Source organism: Phalacrocorax aristotelis, chromosome 3 (genome assembly GCF_949628215.1).
Source record: "Phalacrocorax aristotelis chromosome 3, bGulAri2.1, whole genome shotgun sequence".
NCBI lineage: Eukaryota > Metazoa > Chordata > Aves > Suliformes > Phalacrocoracidae > Phalacrocorax > Phalacrocorax aristotelis.
In genome coordinates this window covers 81,309,915-81,336,781 of record NC_134278.1, presented here as the reverse complement: position 1 = coordinate 81,336,781, position 26,867 = coordinate 81,309,915, and the positions used below count along the sequence as shown (strand labels likewise).

Sequence of the window (26,867 nt, the reverse complement as noted above, 5' to 3'; positions counted from 1 at the left end):
ACATCCATCAGCCACCGTATGTTTCAAACACATTATTTAGCAGCTTGTTTATAGTAAAAAAAAAACCCAGAAGTCAGCATTTTTTGTGTCTCTACTTGGTAATTATCCTTTTCATATTTAAACAATTTTAAAAGCGGCTGTTCTTTAGGTTAATATAAAAGTTTCAGCATAAACAGCATTTGCATAAGGAACGAAAGAACAAAAAGGGCTTTCCTACGTTAAAAGCTGAAGTCACATTATGATCAGAACATTTAGCTCTCCTCAGGTGGATTTGCCCTGTGCCTTTTAAAAAGCTGATAACACTCAGCAAGATTTTCAGCTTGAGGATTTAGTTGGGGAGGGTTACAAGTTTGCTTCCATTTAAGGACCGAAGTTTAAAGTTTATTTTAACATCTGAGGCATTCATTACAGAGGACTCTGATGCTTTCCACTTTCAGACCATTCCCAACTCTCGAATTCTTGCTAAGAGTCTTCTTTTGGTTCATAATATTTTGCTTACCTGCTCAAGTAATCCATGGCCCGATAAGCCCCCCCAAAGCAGGTGCTCCCCTGCAGAAAGTGGGCTGGAGAGGGAGGACCCTGGCAAACTCGGCTGATGGGGGCGAGTGGCGTCAGAGGAGAGGGGGGGTCTTACGAGCACAGCTGCCTGCAAGGGAAGCTGCGGAGAGGGTGACTGCATGCGTGGGCAGGAAGCGAGTGTGACTGGTGTGGGGACGAGCCCGGGTGCAGCGCGGAGGCGTGCAAGGGGTGTCGTGGAGACTGTGACGAGTGCGAAGCCAACGCGGGGTCAGCTGCTCGCGGGCGGAAAGGGGAAACGGCAAAGGAAAGACCGCGGAGGCAAACGGAGCCGAATTAGTTGTGGGGTACAGAGGAGAGACTAAAAACTAATTAAATGCCTATTAGCAAGAGCTGTTACAAAGGAACAAGAGCCTTAAGCATATGTCAAGCTCCAGGGAAAGCCTATTCATACCCTCTTGACCAACGGCCTGAAATTTGGCAATTCTCTGGGTTTCTCACTTTGAGACAAGCCTGAAGTTCTCATGTTGTCCTCTATTTGGCTAGAAAAAGGTCAGTCCTCTGCAATACTTTGCTAAGTACAGTTTTCCCCTAAATTTAAAGAACACGCTTAGGGCTTTTCCTCATTGATAATTAACTTGAGTTCTTATTAACTCAACTGTTGTCTCTACGTCAAGTCACACCCACACACAAAAGCTCTTAACTCAAGACTGGCTCTTCTTTTAATTTGAGTTGGCTGTACATCAGACAGTACATGGGAAGACAAGGATATGGCACAACTCAACAGCTACTAAAGGAAAACAAACACCCTAGAAAGCAGACATGGACCAGCTCCACTGGAGGAGTAACTCTGCTCCTTGGATGCTGTGCTATTTACGTCATCATCATGCCAAGGAGTCCTAGTTACACGTTAGGCTGCCACTGTGCACCATTTCCCTGTTGTCCTCAGGAGAACGAGGCAAGAGAGACCGAGAATTGTTTAGCTTATTAAAGGATAAAAATACATGGGATGTACCTTGTGAAAACAGATCATGAACACCTCCAGAGATGGTGTGGGAACAGCAGTGCTCTCAAACAAGGCTAACGCAAGAGGAGCAACCTGGGTGCAAGTCAACTGATTTCCATCCTAGTGGACGCACACCATTTGCACAGCCTGTGCTGAACCTCCCAAGGGATAAACGCTGCCAGCCAGCAGTGGGGAGTTCATACGGAAACAGCCTTACAGGTACACTTGCAAAATGACTCGGATGCGGACAGCTCCAGCTAGGCACATGGCATGACCTGCAAACACTGCCTTCTAATTGTCCAGAGGTAGAATTCAGTTGCTTCTACAGGGTAGGCAATAGTGCTGCAGAAAATGATCTTAAACCCCATGCATCCTGACCAAGCAACCTCCTACTGTTGCTGATTATGACTCTTCTTCAGTTAAGTGTCCATACCGTATGCTGGAAGGTGTAGAGGAGGGATGACATCACCAGAGAATGTGTGTTAGGGCTCACTGTCCTTTTGCCATCCCAATTATCTGTGGCACCTGGCATTCCCTGGAAGACGATGGCCCCTTTACACAAGAAAAGTTTGGAACGCAACTTTGTGAACCCACACTTGCCATTACTTCATCCCTTACTGACAAGACAAATAATTTTTATGATGGCAGGCTGAAGGCATTCTGCATCTGTTAATAGCGTCAATACTGAACCTCTGCCCCGAAAGAAGACTCAGGACAGACTCTATTTGTTCCAGAAGAAGGTGGGAAAGAAAAAGAAAAAACAACCAACACGCAAACACCCTGAAGGCTAGTTTTCAGCTCCGTGAAATTTCTTTTATGATGCTCATACGTGAACTGAGTAACACTAACTTGCAACCTGCTTAGAGGATGTACCTAACTCCAAAACTTCCCTAAACAGAACAGTTGGATGCCTTTCTGAAGACGCATAAATAAAGCACAATTGAGGACGGATACAATACAGCGTGTGCAATCTTGGAGAATGTAGTGATACTCTTCTGACCTTAAAAAACAAACAAACTAAAGCCATACATAAAACTTTCAATCTTATCAAGCAGCAAACATTATGGTGACTGTTGCTAATGAAACCCTGTTTTGATGAACTAAGTACACATATAAAAATATTTCTGTCACTAATCCTGGTTTTTTAGACCTTGGTCCTATGCCTTTCTGGGCTCTACTTTGCAAGGGACTGGCCTGGAGCAGTTGGAGGCCATTCTCAAGCAGCTCTGCTTTGTGCTGACACATTAATAACTGCTGAAAGGCAATTATGCAGGCTGGGGATTGCCAGCGGCCCCTTCTCAGCACAACCCCTGCCAAGAGCAGGGTGCTGCCCTGTGTGTCACCCAAGCAAGGCTCTCTTCTGCTTCTGGACTGGTGGAAAGCAGCCCAGGATCTGACCTGATGCTACCAAGCGCAACCTGCTGTGATTGCCCCAAACTAAGTAGTGAATTTGGAGTTATGCGCCAACCACTGTAAAAATCTACTGTCAGATGATTTTAGTTAAACATGTCTTCACTATTACACTCAGCAGCACCAGGAACAGAGCTAACTATGTGGTTGCTGAAGTTTTTTTGGTGAAACACAGGTACAGAATGGGATTTTATCATGTCCTTTCACTGAAAGATATCAAGATAAAATGTCAACTCATTTTTTATTTATGGAGCAAAAGAAAGCCAAGAGGGCTGAACAGAAGAGTTCCGCTGTTTTGTCTGCAATCAAGGTAGAGCTGGCTAAGTCAAGGTAACATAATTAGAACACTTGAACTGTTTAAATTGTGCTGATGGACAAAACCAGATGCTATTGTGTGCATACATTATCACAGGATACGTTATCAACGAGGATAATTGTTTAGATGGATGACCATTAGGACCATCAGCCTGACTCCAAATGGGTGTTCTAAAAATTAAGTGGTCTAAAACATTTCTCATTCCATAGTAAGTACAACATGCTTCTTTTTGTCCTAGTTCAGGACAAAGTATGTATTTTGAAGCTAGCAAGAAATACAGCTCTGAACTCTAAGAACGGTCTTACCTGAATTTAGCAAGACTCTTGCCACACTTAAGCAAATACCTAAGTGCATTCTTAACAGCTCTTAGCTAATAGTTCAGGAGGTTTTATGCTTTTCATCTGATTCCCCCCAAGTTGCGCCTTCATGCTTTCAGCGTTGGTCCCACTCCAGTTGGCCCTACACTTTGCTGTGCGTTCCCCACTCCCTCTCTGCATTGAACTTAGCAATTATGTAGTTGTGAGATGAAATGGTTTAGCAAATTGATCTGAGGGGAAACCACTTTTTTTTCTTGCAAGTTGGTTTTCCACTGGAGCAACTTGCTGAGTCTGTTCACTGTGTAGCCACACAGCCTCTGTATCTGGTGTGAGGAAAGTGGTAGGAGTGTGTAACCAGGGACAGAGGGAAGAGTAGAATGACTCTTTGAGAGCAGCCTACAGATCAGCTCTCATGTAAAACTGCAGCCTGTGGGTAGGCCCTTACAGGTGTGGTTCTGTGGCAGCACAGCTTGCCTCAGACTTGACTGAGACCAATACTGCTGTGGACTTCCTGAGTGCCTGTACCAGCTCCCATGCTGTAAAACTGAGCAAAAGGCAGCTTCAAGGTGTCTGTTAGCTCCCTGAACTGGCTAGATGAGAGGTCACAAACACCAGAGTCCCAACAGGAGACGAGATGGGATGGTGGCAAGTTAGATTTATATTGGTTTAAGTTGCTGCAGAGTTATGCTAATTCAGTCTTTCATTCTCATAGCTGCTAAAACTGGGGAACCTCATTCCTGAGACACTTGTAGAAGTTTCCAGGGAAGGTTGCTGCTGCTATCCCATTGCCTCTGTCCAAGCAGGAACTCACATTGCTGCAGGGGATTTTAAAAAATAAAATAAAAAAAAAAAAAAAAAGGGGCAACTACCCAAATAGATTCATCATGTGATGACAGGAAAGACTAGGAGGGACAGAGAAGGGGAAGAGTGTTTCTCAAAAAAACAAAGATATTTTGGAAAAAATAAAGCTCTACCATAAGAGCAAAGGCAGGATAAAAAAAACCCTACTACCCTGTAAAGTAAACCTGCTAAGTTCTACTCACCATTGAAAGGGTTAATCTTCTTCAAGATTCGTGAAGAGATTGATTCCTTCAGGTCTTTCTTCTTCACACACTGAATGCCCAGATTCTGAAAACTGAAGCACATGTGGCAGGATTTCAGCAACTAATAGAGTTTTCAGTGTAGAATATTAAATAAATTATTTGATGTTAACTAGTGTGATAACATACAGAGTAAGAAAGGAAAAAAAAGGTTTATTTTGAGCAGGATGTAAAAGATCTGAAAAGCAGTGATGCAGTTTTTTCTAAAATAAGAGCAGAAACAGAAGTGAAAAATACTAAAATAAAATTCCAAAGAGTTTATATTCTTTATTAAGAATATATATTTCTATATTAAAAGTTGTTACCCTGCAGTAAACCTGCAGTGACTAAAAGTTAAATACTCAGTTTCAGGTAATTTAAAGTGACAATTATTTTTGTTATCAATAAAGCTGCTGACTTGCACTAGCTAAGGATTTGCCCTCCTGCTTTTATCAGGGAATGTAAATTTCAAACACTATTTTAAAGGGGTTTTTTTTGAAACAAGTCAAAACAGGTTTTTAAATCTCATGCAGTTATGGAAAAGTTCTAAAGAGCTGTAGCTCTTCCTTATTTGCATAAAAGTGCAGGTCACCCTGATGCAGGGGGTGGGGGGAGTCCCAGGCGAGCTGACTTTCCCACATGGAAAACCCATGACATCAAAGCTGAGTGGATGTAAAGCAGGAAGTAAAAAAGAAAAAAAACAACACAACAAAAAAAAACCAATTCGTATTTCACGATCATACAATAAGTTCAGAATATAAGATGCCTGCTGGCATGACCTTCTCCAGAACTACCAGCAATTTCCCTTCCTTTGAAACTCCACAAAAGTTCTTTGCTTTAGCTATGCCTAAAAACACACCTTAATGCACCTAAAGATATTCCTTTTTCCTGCCAACACTCTCAAGAATAGTTCTACATTTCCCTGCTCTGAACAAGACTATCATAGCATTACAAACATTAAGTTTAATTTCCTTAAACCCCCTTGCCTGCTCCCAATATACTCTGTTCAGAGGCTCCCAAATCCCCTGCAAACAGGCTCCACCCTCCAGAACCTTTATTCACTAGAGAAACACATAAGCTGCCTTTTCAACCTGAACTTGATACAGTGATCTAGAAGAAAATAGAACTCAGTAGCATCTCGTAATTTGTTAAAGCACTTTGGCTTCATATTGTGGCTACTGACATTCAAAATTCATACCGTACCTTGATGAGCAATCCTATTTCTATCTTCTCTTGTAGGTAGCACTTTTTTTTGATCACAGCACATATTACTTTTCCCACCTCCCAGAATACCCACTGTATTCCACATATTCAGTCTGAAGCACACTTCAAGTCTGTGTACAGGCCTGCTTCCGCATCATACCCCCAAATTGCCATCTGGCAGTCCCAGGCTCTCCAGCCACCCACCATCAGTCACAGATACCAAGCAAGCACATAACACGGAACCAGACTTGAACAAAAGCTCTACCCAGCTATGCAAGGACTGATGGCCATTACTCTGCACCTTGCATGCATTGTGGATGAAGCCTCTCTTGGAGAGAAACTAGGCTTTTAAGCACCCTGTAATTCTCGGGTGATAAACATTTTCTTAAACATGTGTTGTCACAGTGAAAGTGTGTATTTAACTATCGCTAAACAGAGAGCCATATCAGAGGAGAAACTGTTGAGAACCTCAACAGGCTGTGGGGTTTCACAACAACACTAGCTAACAGGAAGCAAGCAAACTAACGAGAAGAGAGAGGGAGAAGTAGGAAGAGAGAAAAAAATGAAAAACATTTTTAAAAACTATGATATCATCCGTGTAGAGAGACAGCAAACTAGGAAGTAAAAATCTGAGTATAAAGGCAGTCACACAAACTCCAACGTTCATGCTTTTTGCCTGGATGTTATGGCCAGGGAGGGCTCTGATCAAGTTTAGGCAGCAGTACAGAGATCATTATACCACAGGCAGAACAAAACACTTTGTTCAACCAAACTACATGGGGAACTTTAAACAAGCGGAAAGCAGAGTAATTACTCAGACCAGCCCAAAATCTGGGAGTAATAATTCCAGTTGGGGGAGGGGGGGGAAGGATTTTTGCCCAGGGATGCTCAGTAAGAGTCAACAGCCGGAACCACCACTAAGAGAGGATATCTCCTGCTTGCTGGTATTGTTATGAGGCTTTTCTCCAACACAGACTTGAAGAGAAGAATGTGACGACTGAGTCACCAGCCACAAAAAGGAAAATTACTTTAAACATCCAGATTCAATTATGGATCATACAGTCCTTTCATCTTAAAGCAACCAATGATTTGTTAAAAAAAGAAAAAAAAGGTGAGTGTACCAATGCTGGAAACATTTCAAAGAAAATATTTCTACCCTACTCCCATCCAATGTCAAGCTCAATTGGAGCTTACAGTTTTGCATTATCAGTAAAGTTATCAGTAAAGTGAAAGTGGCCCACTTACTATTTTGTAAGAAACTGAGAGGCTTATTACCTAACATTATTGAGGAGAATTGATGGATATAGCAAACAATCGCAAGTGCCTTAAGTGAAATGGAAACATAGCATTATGGCAAAGAATTTGATGCACGCATACAATGGAGATGAAATAAAAATTTGCAAATAAATTTTTGCAGAGCGTCCCAATGCTTTTTGGCATTACATCCTATAATGGCCTCTCTACAGGCTTGCCTCGCACTTACACACTTAACCTTGTGCAACAACACACCAAGAGGAAAAACAATCAGTGTCTTTCTGCACAGGTGTTAATCAATCAGGCTTCTTTGCTTTGGATAAGAAGGCACAGAACTGAGAGCAGAAAATGGGATGGCAGACATCCTTTGACGTTGGGCGAAGAAGCTTGATTTGAGAAGACAAAGGAGAAGCAGGTGAATAGATGGTCAGAGGAAGGTGCAAGGTCCCTTAATGGTTTAGGATATTTGCAACTGTGTTTTAGACAAGGTGAAGGGGAGCTCTATTTGCGGGAAAGCCGACGAGGATGAGGTTATCACAACAAGATGGAAGGTAAGTGCCTGAAGGGACAGCCCGACCTTTCTAGAGAGGTATGACAGTGGGGGGAAAAGTGATATGAATTATATTTACTAATCCTTTTCTACCATTTGCCATTTAGGACAGCATTGTGAAGAGAACTAAACCCAATAAACTAACAAAATTGTTAGTATCTGTAACAGCAGAAGACAGTATAGTCAACGTGCTACAGGCTACCTGAATACACTGCAGCACATTCATGATCACTAGAGCCCAGGCTGTGTGTTGAAGAAGTATCTCCACTATTACAAGTGTTTATTTCACCATCAGGCAATCATCATCTTCAAACAGACTGTGTCTTCAGTTCTCTCCTTTAATAGTGTTCTGCTGACTAAACCCACATAAATACGGAGTAATTTCACTAGCATCAACAGAATCACATCAGCCTGAGAGCAGTGCGTAAGAGCTACTTATACACTGAAATATTTACCTTATTTTCTTCCCAGCTCAGTTATGTTTACTCCAAAGCAATATCCTACTTCCAAATTTACTACATCGCAAACTGAACCACAAACAGCTTGTCAATTCTAAATTCCCCTCTCCGGCAATCATCACTCAACATTTGTTGCAGTTTACTCTGCTTTTACTTTATTGCATAAAACTTGGTAAGCGTACAGCAAATGCCAACAAATACAACTGCATTTTAAATACTCCTCACATCTCTCTGAACAGCACCAAGAAACCCATCTCATACAAAGCCTCAGTTTCCCTTACTACATCCACATGTAGATCCTTCTCCGGCATGCCTGCTCTACAGAGCTGGTCCTGAGCAGAATCTGTATTTTTACACAAAAACAACCCAAACAAACATCAACAACAGTGACAGCTACTAACAGGTTTCTAGATGTGTTATGGCCATTACCTCGAAATAAATGTGACACTCAGCCAGTGTAAACTTTCTCCACCAGTTTCCAGAAAGTCCCAATCTAATGCCCATGGAAGACATGAACTTCCCTAAACCTCTTATCATTGTGAAGTACTAATTCTAATGTTGTTGCCACCCATTCTATTACTCAGCATTTTCACATGTAGGAGAGTCATGCTCAAGAGTAAGAAGAGTTACTGAACAAAACTTAAAAAAGCAAACAGGTGGGAGAAAGGAAAAGGAGATGGCCACGGGGAGAATGAACAAAGGAGAGGAAAGGGTAGTCAGAAAAAACCAGGACCAAAGATGAGTGTATGAAGCATTGAAAAAAAAGAGGGAAATACTTCAAAGAGAAGTTGCCCTCTCTCTGAGATGGATTAGCAATCTTCCGCAAAGACAGCATACTAATTGCCCTTTTAATCACTAGTCAAGAGTTTTAAAACTTAAGATCTGCTAATCACATGCATAATTAATCAAAATCCCAAGCAACACCAATACTCACGACAGGACTCGCCGTTCTGGCCCAAACTCTGCTTCGTAGTAGCCATCTCTGCAGTCTTTTCCAACTAGATCATGAGGGTGTGGCTTGTAGGGTTCATTCTTCGTTACCAAGGTAGTTCTTATTTTGACTTTTCCAAAATAGTTCAAAATCTACAAAAAAAAAAAAGTGGTATGTTGTAGGTTTCAGATACCAGGGCTAGTAAAGTCCCCACATAGAAAATACATTTTATCCTAAACTACTAAATGGATGAAATCCCACAGCTAAGAAAATACCATTATTGCTTCAGGACCATTCAGAAGTTTTGTTCATTCCATTTCAGTTCTGTTCATTTTACGCTAAAAAAACCCAACTGCTTGGCAAAATATTTGAAAAGTGACATTTTTTTCAAAAGTATCTCATCTATTTCAGAAAGTAAAACATGCTTCACCTGCGAGTTTTGCCAAAGAAGCTGGTTATTTGTAACGATAAAATTTCGCTGGTGCCAGTATTTGACATTCAACCCATTCAGTTCTCTTAAACTACCCTACTGCATGAATAGGAAGGAAGTCTGAAAGGCTCTAAAGAATGTTTTCTTCCTTTCCCTTTTTTTTTTTTTTTTTCTGTTGAGGCTGGAGATCTCTTGCTTCACCATCTTACCAGGGTACTTTATACAAGTTGAATTCATCCCTGTGCAAAAGGCCAGAGGTAATACAGAAGCTTAGACCCAAGAGTAAAACAGCTTGTAGTGCTCTAAGACCAAATGTAACGGGACATATTGCATTATTTTATCTAGCCTTACAATGAAAGACACAAAACTCTACATAGGTGACCACATACAAATGCTTACTGAAGGACAGGTCTAGCTCCAAAGAACTTGGGGAATAAATCCTAAAGCCTCAGGGATAAGGGTATTACCTGTGCATGGAACACTACGTAGTGAAAGAGGATCTTAACAGATACAGCATGACATAATCCCCTATGAAGTATGTTTTTTGTTTTGTTTTAATTAATTCTCAGGTGAATATTCGATCTTTGATTCAAGAAGGGGGGCACTAAATTCTGAAGCTCCGACTAGAGCCTTCACAACAGTCATCAGCCTAACTCAATGCACGTTTCACAGGTACATAAAACTCTTCCCTCATGCTGATGGCTACCAGTGAAGTCACTGAGGGTTGTGTGGGTGAGTGTATATATAAAAAAAAAAAAGAGGCAGTTTGGCCTAAATTGTTTGAAGCATAACAACTTGAAAGCAAATACAAGACTTGCTCAGGCACATATTTGTGCAGAGGCGAGCTCTCCTCCTCCACTTCCCGTGCCCTAAAAGTAACTGTTCCTCTCATCCTTCAGCCCTGTCTTTCCACCTCCTGAGACTCCAAGGATCCATCATATATCCTTTTCAGCCAACATCTCAAACCTTTGACTTGACCTCTGCTCTTCTAGCTTCCATCATCTGTTAGCTTTTTCAGCCTCCAGTTTGGCCTTCATACAAGCCACCGTTACTTTTTACCCTCAAAGTAAAACTTCTATGGCTCCTTCAACTTCTTCAACTATTACATCATTTCTCCCTCATTTCATGCCCAGTCCCTTGAACTTGAAGCCTGACCTAGCCACTTTTGATTCTCCAGTTCCTCCTTGATGTTCTTCATCTCAACCGCATCACGAAATGTAATCTCCTCCTGGCCTCTCTGTTCTCATCCTCATTGATGTTTCCATCTCTAGAGGGGACTCCCCTAGAAACTAATCAGCACTAAAGCCTCCTACAGGCTTCAGGGAGGCAGGAATTCACCTAGAAATCACCTGCTATCATTAATAATCAGCTCTGTCATCAACAGTCACCTTTAAAAAAAGAACAAACTATGCCAGGATTGCACAGTCACCTACCATGTCCCATCTTCCCTTTTGGGTTCTGGCTGGCCTTCATATGCAGCACTGTCCAGGCTAAGAGGAATCAAGGGTTTATACTGCCTGTTCAACTTGTGCCCTGACACAGCCTTAGGCTGAGAGTCTGGAAGCATTTACTCTTGCCAGCAGCCTACATAGTTCCTTGTTCAATTGGTAGAGTGCTGACAAAAAAAAAAGTCTGGCAAGATCTCCATTTCCTGCATTCCTTAACCAAATCTAGCACTGTGATAGTCAAGGGTGGACCCTTCTTGTTTGCTTCTTTCCTTGGGTAATTCTGGCTTCAGGGCTAGACCAGCTTCTACAGTAGAGGCTCACTCTGCTATTCCACATGACTGCCAATACTATCTGTCTCAAACTCTCCCTCTCCTTACTTAGAGCTAAATAGAGTAAAAATACAAATTTTATGCCTCAGCCTAAAACATCCCATATTTTTCAGAGTTCATGTCCTCTGTATCTGTTCTTTTTCTGCTGTGATTCCAGAGACTCCACCTTCGGCTCCACTTTTTTTTTTTTTAATGTATTTGCACACATTGCAAACACAGATACACAGCTTCTGTTCCTGGGCACTGTAATGCACTTCAAGATGGCAAGTCCTCATAAATTCCCATTTATATTTGGCTTTCTCTTCTAACCTCATCTCTGAAAGATCTTCTCCAAATCGAAGAGATCAAGGAAAACTAGCAACTTAAACTTCAAATAGGAGACGGGAAATTCTTCTACCTTACCCTGCCTGACTAGGGTCTCTCACACATTCCATTGTCCCACATAGGAAAGCTACTGCCAAAGTGCTTCCATTCCACCTCTGCTGTCTCTATCTTTGTCCCTGCTTTGATCATAGCTGCTAGGGCTGCTCTGAATCCCTTTATTCTGGATTTCCCAACCCATTCCTAATGCAACCACCTGAATTGTCTTCATTGCAGGTGCTCTGACCACATAATTCTCCTCTCTCAGCCCATTTTTAAATTCTGTATCCCCTTCTGACTTCACACACTTCATGGTAGTTTCTTTTGCAGAGCCTAATCACTGAATCACTGGCTGCAAGTTACTTTCTTACTTTGCTCACTTGTACAAGGTGCCTGCTTTCATGTTGCGCCCAGCAGCTTTTCAAAGCCTTTTCAAATTTTGTACGCAAACTCCTTCAAAGCTCTCCCAAAATTTATACTGCAGTCCAAATAGTAAAAACAAACCCTAGTCACATAACTAAGAAACCAGAACAAATGTGCATATAGAAAAAGCTAATAATGAATGATTCCCAGACAATGAGTAACTTTACTGAATTCCCTCTCTACCAGCTCTTTGTTAACTGCCTCTACGCCTTCTCTTCTTCTTGTAAATTTGAAACAAAGTCTTTAATGACTAGGAGCAAAGAACTCTTTTTTTCCACTCTGTTGCAACTACATTTGCATGCCAAGGAAAGAATAACAGAACATGACATGAAAAGCATTTTATTTACTGCACTGAGTCCAATGCATAGCCACAGCACAATGTTAATGCAGGCAATGGTAATTCATGGATATAAGCGGTATTTACCTGTATGGACGGGAACGTCTTATTGTTTTCGGTACTGTGTTCTCCTGGAATGCTGCCTGCTGACCTTCCCTCACATTTGTATCTGAAACGCATGCCCCTTTGCCTGGGTTGTTCAAACATTTCAATGTAGGGCTCAGGGCCACCTTAAAAACAAGACATTTGCAATGTTAGCACACAGCAGAGCTTAACAAGCAGCAGAAGCTGTAAGAATTAGAAAATCTAGACTCTTTGATATTACCATCTTTGTACTTGGTCTACCTTCTCACACAATCTACTCTTCTTTTTATGTACATGCACACACTGAAGGTGGGGGGTGAGGGGAAAGAACAGATTTTAAATGAAGCCTCAGGTACCAATGCCATCTAACTAATTAGCAAAGGACGCCCTCCCCTCCATCTCAACTAGAACTTAGCTTCTTTTAGCTATTAGAGAGCATGCATCTAATAAAAGAGGATTTTATACAACAGGAAACAAATCATTATTCTGGGGAATGGTTGATATTTTTAATTATAATACACTTTTAGGAATGGTTGTCCTTTCAAAAGTACAGGTACTGTCAGTCCTATGATCTCTTAAATGTCCTCTGAAAGTGAAGATATTTCCTCAGAATCGATTGATTTAGTTCCCATTATAGTGAAGCAGAAACTATGCAAAATATGAAAAAAAAACCCACAACACCCCTACTGGGTTGAATACTATCATGTGGGCTCAGAAAATACTTGATCGCTGGTACTGAATCTACATCTTGAGCTGCCCACCTGCCACAGGGACAGCTTCTAGCCACAGTGTCTCCCCAGACAATGAGACCTCAGTAAAAGCATTGGGCAGTTGTCAAAAAGAGGTTTTCAGGAAACTTGAGTGACAGGCAGGAGTAAGAGAGCAGAACTCTTAAATGGGGGGGTGGGGGGTGGGTTAGAAAGACATTAACTTAGCAAGAGCGTAAATACTTTTCAAGTGATGTTTTATTGCCAGACAGTAAGAAGCTATTTAATATATCTTACTGAGAACATCAAACAGGATCATGAATCGAACAGTGACAACAGCGGGATGACATGTGAAAAACAAATAACAGAGAGTAGGTAAATATTGTAGAGGTTGAATCATCATGCTGCATGGTCAGAAGAACATAGCTTATGGAAATGTCTACTGAGCTCTCTGTCATCTTCATGTAATAGCATCCTACTCAAGCAAGGTTGAGCATCACAAACAAACATGACAGGCAACATCCTGTGGCACAGCACTGAAAAACATGCTTGGACTTCCACGTAAAAAGCAAAATAGTTATTAAATATATTGGAAATGCTAAAAGGGTAAAAGATCCCCTACTTCCTTTTGCCCAAGGTCTATACAGCCTAAGGTCCGTAGCATATGAGTTTTTGCACAGAGATGGATTCCAATCTTGACTCCATAATAAAAGCTTCTCTTTTGTTGCACCTACAATGATTTAGGCATACTTGCCAACACAAAGCTTGAACTTTATGCCTAGGATTTGTTGATCGCACAACATTCCCAGTGTTACAGCGGTTCATACTCAAAGCAGGAAATCATTAGAACCTAAAAGATGAAGTCATTAAGAGAAGCAGAGAAGGGATGTCATCTTGGTCTTACCTGAACGCACATTTCAACTGTAACACACCTACAGACAACTGTGGAATGGCGGTACATGAAAGCAGCTCTGATGCTGGAATTGTCTCCAACCACACGTGCTTTTTCAAATCTTGAATGTCTTTTAAAAAGGCAAAATACGTTCCGGGCTGTATTTGGTGCCAAACGTTTGAGAACTACAGTTTAGGACTCTCCTATGTTCCTTTTTAACAGTTTATCAAAATGCAACATCTAAACTGATTGCCTCCTGTCAAGATTCTAAATGATTTTCTAAAAATAGACCATGGTCCCTTTTCTAGACACTTCCCAGGTTTTATCTAACCCTCGTTTAGATAAGCTTTGCATATTTTCTCCTTCTGGAAAATAAGGAAGTCCAACAAAGGGTGGGGGGCACGGGCACTGATAACAAAAAAGCCTAGAAACGATGCCAAGTTGGTTTCAAAGAAAGAGCAGAAGTCTGAGCTTCTCACAAAACCAAGCTCACACACCAGTGTCTGGCTATTTAACCTTCATACTTAAATTTACTTATGCTATTGTATTTATCAGCACAGTCCAGTGGACCAGACAAGAGACAACTTCTGCCAGCAGTGAGGAGCATCTGCTGCGAATTAGTCCGCCTCCCATTTCCATGGTGCAATTGAGGAGAGAAAAGAATCTCACCTTTCTGTTCCTACGTAACGCACACACAGACACATATCCATATACTAAATTAAAAATCTATTTTAGAAGTTTTAATGACAAAATTGCAGCAAAGTGCCTACTAATCATCTTACTTCGGAGATGCACGTGCTTACATAGCTGCTAACCAGACACACAGTACACCCACGTATATTATGTATTTGTCAAAACTAGCTAGAGCCTTGCTGTTTGAAACTACTCTAGAACACAATCACTTCAAGTCTTTAACTCTCTCTGCTTTAACCAATAATTTCCCTTCATGCTCTATTAATACTTGGCTCAAGAGGACTTTTTTCTCACCTATTAAGAGCACTTTATTTTAAAACCCTGGGCTCAGTGATCTTTACAGGGCTGTGGTTGAAACAAATGTCATTGAAGGCAAACGCACTACTGAACAGCAGGTGTGTTTGTGGGAAAGTAAAGTTCAATGATGCAGCAGCCTCCAGGGATTAAACATTAAACTTCACTTTATCTTGGTTCTCTCTCACTCTATTTAAGAATCACATTATCATCTCTACCATGATAATCGGTGTCATCATGGTTTGTGCAGAGAGGAAACACATAAAAGCATTTGTGTGAACTAAAGGTATTATCAGCGCGCTGCAGCGACGTGGAGGTCTGTTCGGTGTTCCCTATTTCTGTAAATCAGCAATGTGCCTGTGAAGTGGCACGGCTTAACTATTTCACCATCTACAGTCACACACAAAGGTCTGTTAGTTCCCACACAAGTCGCTAAAGACCCATCCTCTTTATGTCTCGCTGTGTTTGTCAAACAAATATAAGCTAAGTCAAAACACAAACTCTCTTTTGCAGATTCTGGAAAAGAAACACATGGCTACTCGTATTACCTGCCTGCCCCCAACTACTCAGAAAAGCATTTGAAATGGAAGAAATGCAAAAATCTAGCTAATCCTTCACCTGAGTGCTTAAGAGTTTAATTTGCATTCGTAATTAATTATAATTGCCTATACACATGCTAGCAATAGAAACATTACCTTATGTATTACAACCTGCCTCTTGTTCTTTTTTGTTGTAAAATTGTTTGTCGTCCCCCCCCCAATGTCCTGAATACTACGCTAAATTTAAAAAAGAATATAGGAGATCAAGTGTCCTGATTACATATGCAAGGAAAACAGACAAAAGCACTAACAGCTCCAAGAGTTCAGCCAGTTCATAGTCATGCAAGAACTGAGGGTTGGTTTATTTTAAACTGTTTTGAGCAATGCAAAAAAGAACAAAAGGACAACCCCAAAAACTCAGAACAACACTGCCATCAGGCCTCTCCACGATGAGCAACCCGGGCCGGTTTAAAGTTTAACATGGGCTGTGCCATCAGGGAGGAAGTGTGACATGCTGCCACCAGGCAGAGCGACAGCAGGATTGAGGTTTCATACATTTCGTCTTGTTCCTTTGCTCAAAGGAAGCAGGCTCTGGAGGGACTGCACAGTTTGTAGTTTTCTTGCACAACTCGGAGCACCCTGTGAACAGGCTCTCCAGCAACATCTGCGTCTGAAAGCAAAGCAGCTGCGGGTCTTTGTGGAAGATGTGAAAGTATCATCCGAAACCCTATGATCTGAGGTGACTGCAGTGAGACACAGACGGTAGAGGTGTTGCCCATCAACTTTGATGTCACTGCTCCTTACAGATCACTGGTGACCCTACCTCCACCACAGCAAAAGCCATTTCTGAAAAGCAAGAGCAGACAACCTATATGCTCCTAATGTTCTGCAAAAAGAACCTCAGGCAAAAGGAGACGATGTTTTTGAGCTTTGCTTGTCTCTCAAATTTCGAGATTTGTTACAGCACATTCTAGCTCAATCGAAAATAACTGAAAGTGTAAACACGTTTTTATTTTAGAAAGCAGTAATCTACCTAGGATTCCATAAACTGTAAGGATTCTAACAGAGAGACAAAACTGCTCACAAACTTCCTCTTTACTATTGCATTACATTACAGAAGAGCTACCAAAAGAAAAAAAACTACAAAAGCTAGCTAGTACTAGGAAGTTATGAACTTCCCCTACTAAAAAATTCCTTATCTGGTTCCTAATTATGCTGAAAAATATATTAATCCATGGAAAAAAAAAAAAAGCGCTCTCCTGCTTTGGTTTTGCCACTCTGGAATATAATGTGACATTTAAAAGGAGCCTCCGTACAAATTCAGTGGTTTTGTCTCTCTGTTGATAGTTAGGACACATATATATTTGGCAGAAGTGAAAGTTCACACTTTGGGAAGGGGTAACAGAACACACACCCCAAAGTTTTCAGGCTGGAAAGCGTCTTTCCTTAGAAATGCTATTCTTATTCATGCTGCCAAGTCAAGTCTTCAGTTTTGGGTTGGTTTTTTTTTAAACCCTAAGATAGATACCAGAAAACCACTTTCTGAAAGGATGACAAATTTGGTTTAATTTAGCCTAAAGAAACTTAATTGTGCTTTTTGTTGTAATTACTCAACGCACCATCCCTTATCTACGTTACTTTGCATTATGCCATCTCTCTTTCTTATTCATTTGCATTCTCATAGGCAAGTTCCTACGTGAAGAGGATCTCACTGAGCATCACGGAGCCTGTGCTCTATTCATGCCTCTAGCCCAGATACGAGATCCATGTGCTTATTTAGCGCCTTCATGTTTCAATGACAGAGTTTCAAGACTTAAAAAGATACCTTCTGAAACATAACAGCCTTATGCGATCTTGTCACAACTCATCCCAACAACCCTGCGATATTTCTTCGTTACCTTTTTCCGTAAGCCTGCTTCACGAGCTACGCGGACGCGGATTTCATGCCTAAAGCAGATGCTGGGGTGACGGGTAAAAGCCCGTGGTGTTGCTCCCCCAGCCCTGGCTGCCATGGGGCTTCGGCCAAGAGGGCGATAGTGGAAGGGCAGAAGCAAACCACCCCTCGCAGCGCTTGCCCCAACGCAGCGACCGCTACTTCAGCGACGCGTTTGAAAAACGAAAGGGACCGACGCCGGGAGGAAAGGGCCGAGGGGGTTTCGCCTTCCCCATCGCGCCGGGAGCAGGCCCGGGGCTACCCAGGGCCGCCTCCCCCCCCGCCCCCCGTGGGGCCCGTCCCGCCGCTTACCGGCCATGCTGACAGCTCCGCGCAGCCGCTCAGGCCCTCTCGCCGCCGCCGCGGCGCACACCTCTGAGGGGAAGGAGGAACGCCGCTTCGGAGGGACGACGGGGCCCCGACTCCCCTCCCGGCCCCGGCTGGCTGCGCTGCCGCGCCGCGCCCCGCAGGCCGCCCCTTTTCAGGGGGAATTTCCCGGGCGGCGGACGTGCGTGTAGTCGCCCCCCGGCCCCGGTTCCCGCCCCCGCGGCGCCCCGCCCGCAGCCCGGCCCCGCCCGCAGCCCGGCGGCGGCCCAAATCCGCGTCCCGCCCCCCGTCCCGGTGAGGAGGAGGGAAACTGCAGGGGAGGCAGGATGCTCCCCCCTGAGGGGAAAAGCCACCCCCTCCCCGCCGCGAAGGAGCGTAGCCTCCGCCACCCCCCCCCACCCCCCGGTAGCCAGACGTAAAAACAAAAACAAAAGGTTAAATTCGATTAGTATTTCAGAGCACAGGAGAGGTTAGGCTAGCCCATACCCCTCACCCTCCTCTTCAGGATCTTTCAGCATCCAGAAGGCATCTGCCTTTGCAGCACCCCTACATCACCCCAACACCCCCCTCTCCTTCTCTGCAAACCCCTAGAGACCAAGCTCTCCTGTTAACCCTGGGTTACTCTGTTGCGTGGGGCCTGGTGGGCACACACAGCCAACAATGACAGAAAACTATACGTACTAGGGCTAGACTGATATTGAAGGTAATGAAAAACGCATCACAAGCTGATTCAGTCACAACAGTCAAAACCTACCTAACTTTCAGAGCATTCCAAGTCTAAATCAGAGACCCAGCTCACATCCTGGCCCTGACGCAGCTAGATAAAGTCCTGTCAGGGACAGAGCTAAATCAGGTGGGGAACAACCCCACAGGCCCAAACTTGGATTAGGGGGAATGTTCCATAAGGAACAACCGTATCTAGGCAGGGGTTAAAAACAGCTGTATGGGAAAAGAACACAAAGGAACATCAAGCCCAGACCTCGCTGTGGTACAAGACTGCATTAGTTATCAACAAGACTTAAATTGTTTTCCTTAAATCTTTACTCTGGTAATGCAACACACTGTCACATGTGAAAATGCACTTAAATGAGTTAGTATTCTTGAAAAGGAAATATTAATAAAACAACAAGAGCGGCCTCAAAGAGCACTTAAGCAATGTACATAACTGTTAGTTTTGTGTTACTTTTTCTCACTATCCTTTTTTAAAGCAAAGGTTAGTGGAGTGCGTAGATATGAACCATGGCAGAAAACGCTGTTCTATAATCTGCAAACCCATATGCTAGCCCAGGTAGTTAAGCAGAAGAGACTGCCCAATGCTTGTTATTCTTCCTGCTCTGTAGTTCATCTCAACTAAACAGGACTTTTCTTTATAACCTCAATTTTGTCCATCGTCGTATTTCCTATAAATGGAAATCATCTTTCTCCATCCCAGCAAGCAAAACTTCCCTTATTTAAGATTCACAGTTCATCATACAGTCAGATCGTTGCACCCCTGTCAAATGCATAACTGAAATCAGAACAGAAGAATCCTAGGGGGCTAGGGGGCACACAGGATAATCAAAGTGTTCACGACATTAGCTCTAGAAGATCAAAGGGAAGAACAGCTATGTTATTATATTTAGATATTATGCTGAAATAATTCCATGCTTGTGGGTTAGTTTCTTGCCAGAAGAACATGCTTTCTCATTTCGTTTCCCGCAAAAAAAAAAAAAACAAACCATGAAAGGTACAAAGCAGTAGTGCCCTAAAACTATGAGAAATTAGGACTAGATCTTCATGTCTTCAGGGATTTCTTGGATTCCCTATAATTGGTGATGTAAAATAAAGCAGGAAAGCAGTTCTAATATTCTAAACCAAACTTAGGCTTTACCTACACATTCACACACAACCCCAAAAAAGCACGCACCGACAAAGAGACCTCATACAAAACCATTCTTCAAGGTGGTAGATGAGGGTTGAGGTGAGGGTGGATGCTCTTCTCTTGCATTTTCAGCAATGGTGTTCGGAGAGGCCAACAGGATGGCACGGAGGGTGCTCAGAGCTCAGCATCTCGTTGCTTGTGCTGCTCTATGGTGAAAGAGGCATCAAGGTATCAAATAGGAAAACACACAACCCAGGCGTCTCTATCCCAGCCACCTGCATCCAAACACATTTAGCTCATGAACATCTAATATTAGAAGCTACTTCAGTTCTTTAATTGATCACCTGGCTGTGGCACAACAGTTTTGGCCAGCCTTCATTCACCAAGATTGAACAACCAGAGAAATGCTCCCAATTTGAAGGCAACTCTGTAGGTCACAGGAGTGATCTGGACAGGACTATAAAAGGGAAAGGGGTTGTTATGCCTCTCAGCTAGCTGAAGCTGGAAAGGTCCTGGGAGGTTATTACCCATGAGCTGGAGTGTACATATGAGGCTTGGTTTTTGGATGTAAAGCAAGCTGTCGGTACCAGCATATGAAGCGACTAAACACTTTTCCTTTCTTATCTTCAGGCTGGTTTGCAAAATCTCAGATAGTGAACTGCAGCCTTTCAGGAAGAATGAATTCAGGTGCTTCCCTAAATACAGGTTATATCCCTGGTTCCCACATACTTCTCTAGCACATGATGCTACAGAATACACACAGACCAAGGCACCTGGGAAACTCTGTGGCTCAAAACAGAAGTCTCTACTAATTTCTTCAGAAGGAAAGTGTTATTGTAGGGTATACAGTCTAAACTGATGTGAAATTAAAGGCAATATTCCAGGCAATACAAATATCATGTTGTGACTAAAACATCAATAAACTTTCCCTAGTTTTCCCTGGCTCTTTTGAACTCTAACTCTTAGGGCTTGCAGGAACAGGCTACTCAAAGATAATCCTTAAGGCTGTGGGCTAGAAATTGAGGCAGTATCTCACATACATGCCAGTGCCCATGATACAGACTGCTTTTTTATATAATTTTTAAGACACAGATAAGTGGGTTGCACTTCTTATAGCATCCCAAAAAGCTTTAACTCTATCCCTACCCTTTCCCTAAAATGAAAACAACCTATCATAAAATTAGAAGAAAACTAACCATATGAAGTGTTTCAGTGTACAAGATCTATACACTCCCATCATCTGAATACATGGAGACTAGAGCTAGAAGTCCTTGAACAAAGGTCCTGAAACAGGGACAGTGTGTGCGGAGACATTTTCTTGACAGTTTTTCCTCTCCCCAACAGGAGCCATAAGCTGATGTCCACAGAAGACCACAATAGTGGGCCAAAACGATCATTTAGTCTCAGCCCAGCATTGCTGTTTTATAATACATTCATGTTCCTAAACTTGGGGAAAATTCTACAGAAACTGAGAAGCCTTCCCAAGTAAAGGACAAAAACCTAAACAAATTAAAGGGGCCTTACTCAAAGTCATGCAAGCATATAGATAGATCCCTCTATTCCTGCGACTACCCTGTGTGCAATTTTCTTCTGCTGTGATACAAATCTATGGCAAAGGGATTATCCCATGAGAGTGATGCAAGCTAGAGAATTGCAGTATAGCACTGCAAGTTACAGAAACCCGGTCAACTGACATGAAGTGTAAGAACATGTCATAACTTCGGGCATATGCAGATCTTGGCAAAAAGCAGGACGGAATTCCCCTCCTCTAGCATTGCATAACAAAAGCCAGGTGCATCACTTATTTTTGTCAGCTGACTTTGGCTACAGCCAGAGGCGAGATACTAGAATTCTTAGACCAGTTTGATCCAGCGCTTCACTTCCTATCTTCCAGTTCAAGCCACTCATTTAAGATCCCATTTTTCTCCACTTAACAAGGTCAAAGACAGGTCCTCCCTTCTGCTCTTCACTGGCCACCGCACTAACACAGTTAACACCTAGGTTGCTATAAGGAATTAAGCTTCCTGCTCTGGCAGAGAATGCCATGGGGCAAGCAAGAGGAGAAAAGGGTAAAGAGTGTGTGTGGGGGGGGGAAAACCACCACCTAAACTTCCTACAGCAAAGGATTGAACGTTTGACGTGATATTTGTCAAGCCTATGATGATGGCTCTTTAGTGGTGCTTAGCACAGGCATTGCCCAATAAAGTCTGCTGAAGCCTGCTGTGATGCAAAAGCTGCATTGGCAAGCTGTTAAGTCTTTATTTCCTGTTCCCAGCTATCTGACTTAGATCAAAGATGAGCCACTTGTCACTGGCCTGGTTAAGCAGCCAAGAGGGCACTAAAGTAGCTTTTTTTTTTAAAAAAAAAAAAAAGAAAAAAGAGTATGGCACTCCTAATAAGGTACATCATACTGGGAATAAATAAAAATAAAATAATCATTCCCTTCTCTCTTTATGGAAAAAAGTTAGAAGCCCTGTTTTCTTGCTCACTGTATCTGAAGCCTCACACACTCCCAATTAGTTATTTTCAATCCTCTCTGCCTTAAGAAACCTTTTGTTGTTTGAAGTATGGTTTGGTTTGGTTTTTTTTAAATCTCAAAGGCCTCTTATTTAAACGGTGTCAGGCCTTTTGAGAATTATTGGTTGTAAGGAAGGGTCTAATGCAGAAGCCATTCCAAGAAAAGTCATGGCTTCCAGATTAATGATAAACTCAAAGGTTGTTCAAGCCATTCTGCTCAAACTTTCCTGTATCATGTTTTGAGCCTGTTTGCCATAGAACAATGCTACTGTGCTTCCTCTCAAAACAGGGTGGAGGGAAAGGAAATACTAATACAGAAGGTTGGTCTTGTGGATAAGGCACAAGGCTATGATTCAGGAGACTGGAATTTGGCTCTTGGCAAGTCAGCCTTTCTACTCTTAGGCAACTGTTTAATTCTCTGAGCCTCAACTTCCCCAAGAGAAATCAGGGAAGATACTTCTTTGCTCCCACACTTCTACCTCATTTATTCACGATGCAACTTCTTCAGAGGATGAGCTGCTTATTATGTGAAAGTGCCGAGCACAATGAAATGTCAGTTCCATGAACACTTTAGACAGTGGCAGTGTCAGTAGAAGGCAGTCTCCCTTCTTTCTGTCCTTACCTCCAGGCAACTCACGTGTGTTCTTACACTATTGCAAGCACTCCTTTGGCAAGACGGGAGCTTGCTTAGAAGTAACCTGGGTGAAACAAAAAAAGATTGTTTTTCTGCTGGTTCAGTTTTTACTGAGCCAGTTCTGTGTACAATCACAGAAATGACTGTGCCAGCAGCAAGAAATATGGCAGCACCAAGGCTGGAACAAGTTTCTGGAAGACAGATTTGGGCAGAAGTACCTGCTTCCTCAGAGTGCCAGCTTCATGGAATTATATAGCATAACACTGTATTTTTATCTTGGGAAATCGATAAATCTATCTGAAATTTCTAATTCACAGCCATACCCTCCCAGAGTTAGTTTTCAGAGCAGAAGTTCTCAGGCACCTTCTCCCCCAGCGCTCTCAAGTGTTTCCTATTCCCTTCTCCTCATCCCAGTGCTACAAACACATACCACAGTTCAGAAGTTGCTGCATTATTTTAATAGAGGAAAAAAAAAAATCACATTTGTTGGCAGGCAAAGGAAAACAAAATTGAGGAGTGTTTTCTTTTTCCCTTGCACTACATAAAAGCCTCATATTACAGTGAAGCTGATCTAGTGACTTCTGAAATGGACAAACTGCAAACTACTTTATACCACAGTCGAGATTCATCTGATAGTAGTCCTGTAGTGAGAGTAGTGCTGAGTGCCAGTAATGCTGTAGTGAGAGGACTCAGGGAAGAGATGAGCTCAGGCTGGCCCTAAGGAGTTAAATACACAGGAAACAACTTTCTTCTGCCCGGAAAAATTTTTCTAATAAATTCATCCTCCAAGCCAGATCACTATTTCTGGTACAAAAGGAAGCAATAGAATTGCTTTAGCTACAGCCACAAAAAAAAAATAGGGAGGCAGAAGGAAGGATGGGAATCATCCCTTTGGCAAGAGCAAGCTATTAGAGTACCTCAGTTGTAACACAAAAACTACATACTGAGGAAAATAGGCAACGCATGCTCATATTAATTCTCCCGCTCCCCAAAACCCCAGCACATACCAGACAGCCATTATGCACTGGATCCACCTACAGAGGATAACAATCGCTCATCCAGGTTTTTATTACAAGACTTCCCCTTTTTCCTCAGGGCTTGCAAGGAGTTTAGGCTACTTAACATCACCTTGAGCTTTAAGAGTCTCCTAAGACCATATCTGCAGCCAATAATAAAGAGCAAAAAAAGTACATTCTTTCAGCACTAGCCCACCAGATATATCTCCTTTTCATTTGAAGTCTTATACCTTATTTTTAAGTCTCTAGTGCAATGACTTTTACAATTGTAGTTCTGACTTGTATGGTTAAAGGATTACACCCAGGAATCACACCAAGATTACACCACTCTTCAGGCTGAACATAAACACGTAACACCTTTGGAACCAGTTTATGCATAAAGTCCTCCTACATATGCAAAGCATACCTACAACTTGTAAACTGGCCAGCTACTCATCTTATCTGGAGCTGCATTAGCCCTTCATACAGATTGCCTGGGGCTGCATGTCATAGTGCCACCTCACCATGCGAAGTCTTACATCAATAGTTGCGAGTAAGCCACAATCAACACACCGCTGCTTTACCCTGCTTGAACAGTTAGTCTCTACAGTGTCTGTTTGGACTTTGTGTGTGCATATACATCCAATTTACTAGTATGCTGCAATAAAATAAGTTAGATTTAGTAAAAAGGCCAACATTCTAGTAATGTTACAATCATTAGTCTCAGCTTCTTTAATTACAAGGTTGAAACCCCTTGCCTTCTCACACATAAGAGTGATGGGGTTTGCTATTTCATAGTCTTGTTCATTTGTCAGTCACTGTGTGACTTGTCAGTTTTGCTTTTAGGACATTTGGGGAAAGTTTGACACCCTTTTTGTAATCAATGTTTTGTTATATGAGAGGTTAACCACTACACATTTGATGAATTATGAACTTATATTGCTGAAAATAGATAAAATCCAAATGACATCCTGTGGGTTCTCAGGCTGAAATATTGTGCCTTAGGTATAAGTAAGTGTGTCACCCACCATGAGACTCAGAACATTTTCAGATGCCTGGAAAAAGTACTTTCCTCTATGCAAGTAAAGAACATAAATATCATTCTTCTGACTTTTATTTTTTATTAAAAGGAACAATGGGCCAGGAAAAAGAATTCTTCAGGACATCTGTTGCACTGAGAAAGGAGCTGATTGGATTCTTTGTCCTGTGCAGCGGAGGAAACAGATCTAGACACATAGCCTGTTGAATGGAGACAACACAGACACAAAGGGAGAATTGCCACCACAAGCTGCTTCTGGCAAGTAAATGCAGGAACTAGAGGAAGGAGAAGGTCTAACCCAAGAAAGAAGTTACAGAAATGAGTCAGTGGCAAGACGGATTAATTAGACCAAGGCATAGAGTTGGCTAGAAGGGCAATGTCATATAGTTGAATATAAAAAAAGATAAGGAACCTTTCCAGTTTTCAGTTAAGATGCAGATATAGAAAAGATGAGTAGTATATAGTAAAGCCACCAATGTCCTAGCTCCACTTGTCATTAGTATCCAGTGAGACCCCGGGGTGCAAACAAAGTCAGCCATGCTAAGAATCAACCAGTTGAATTACCTGTTTCAAAGGCTAAGACCAATAACTGCTATCTAAAATTTTCAATTGCACTAGCCTCAGCAATTAGCAAATAAGCATTACAGGTTCCAGTATCAGAACAGTAAAAGCTCGGGGGGGGGGGGGGGGGGGCGGAATTTGGAACGGAGTGCCTTATTACTGTTCTACTAGCCTTTCTCCTGGCTGTCACAACAGTTTGTCTGTCCTTTAAGGGCCTCGATGCCACTCCCCCACTGATCACGAGTAATACAGTTGGTTTTGCGGTGTCTTGATAAAATGCCCCCTCGTGGTCACTACAATGACTTCTTAAAAGGGCATGCAAACTACTGCCTTCCCAGTAAAACTCACTACATCTGCTCCTAACTGCTTGTCATACTTGTGCGGTTTTGTGCTGCTTCTAGCACAAGAGGGCAAAGATCTTCATGCATAAAGCTGACAGCTTTAGTCTCTGAAGTATCTTGAGCTCTCATCTCCAAGAAAAAGTAGGCAAAGATAGATGACTGTGCCTTTTCCAGGAGTTTCCATTAAAAGGAAACTGCATACTGATCTGCATAACAGAAAGTAAACTGAGACCTAAGTTCCCACTTGAGTTTGCAAAGTATTTCTGCGAATCTACCTAATAATTTGCTTTAAAAAAAAAAAGAATCCAACAAAAAAGACAGACCTATAGGTCTACATAAAGTTTGTTATTTTTAAAAAAAAAAATTAACACAGCTGTTTCAGTTTGGTACCAGCTTCTCTTACCCTGTAAGAGCAAAAACCAATGAGTAAACAGATTTAATACCACTTCAAGGCTTTTGAGAGAGTGGAGACTCATGGTTCAATAAGCAAGCTACCAAATCTGTTTTCCCAGTAGTATGGATGCTGTGTAGTCTGGTAAGAAGCGCATTCTTTAACTGGCTGATTCCAGGGGACAAACACAGTAGAGAGACTTGCCTAAAGTACAACTACTACATTTAATTAATATTCATTATGTTTATAGATGAGTGTAGACCAATCTCAAGAGACTGTCGCAATTCAGAAATTGGTACTGAGACCTGATTCACTTCTGGACACTTTTACTGATGCAAGTCTTTCAAACTTATTTGGCCTACCAAGTGAGACCGTAGGTCCCAAGAGGAAGCTCTTACTGCAAGAAAAGCTTTAATTCCAGCTTTCTTTACAGACAGGATCTGTCAGCAAACTTATCACTGTCTTTTAAATTACTGGTGCTACCCTGTTGTGCCACCTTCACCTGTTCTCTTACTCTATTTTTAGACTGCTAGGGCTTTGGGGCCATTTTGGGGGATTGATCATCCTGCTTCCACAGCACAACAGGGTGGTCTAAGACTACAGCTCCTTGGCTGCATAGCAACTCCATGGTTTTACATATTTAGGCAACTACATGCAACACTGTCTACATATTGTTATACAGCCTCTCTACT

At 42.2% G+C, this 26,867-nt stretch overlaps 1 protein-coding gene across 1 annotated transcript in view; it reads right to left on the bottom strand.

Annotated features, from left to right (window-relative positions):
- REL (REL proto-oncogene, NF-kB subunit) overlaps positions 1 to 18,057 on the bottom strand; it is a 32,269-nt gene extending 14,212 nt beyond the window's left edge. Inside the window, exons 1-4 of the mRNA XM_075088165.1 lie at positions 17,822 to 18,057; positions 12,455 to 12,597; positions 9,044 to 9,192; positions 4,609 to 4,700 (exon numbers count right to left, since the gene is read on the bottom strand). Of these exons, the coding sequence (XP_074944266.1) occupies positions 4,609 to 4,700; positions 9,044 to 9,192; positions 12,455 to 12,597; positions 17,822 to 17,828 (391 nt within the window). The 5' untranslated portion in view covers positions 17,829 to 18,057. The remainder of the gene's footprint in view (positions 1 to 4,608; positions 4,701 to 9,043; positions 9,193 to 12,454; positions 12,598 to 17,821) is intronic.
- Between the last annotated feature and the right edge of the window lie 8,810 nt (positions 18,058 to 26,867).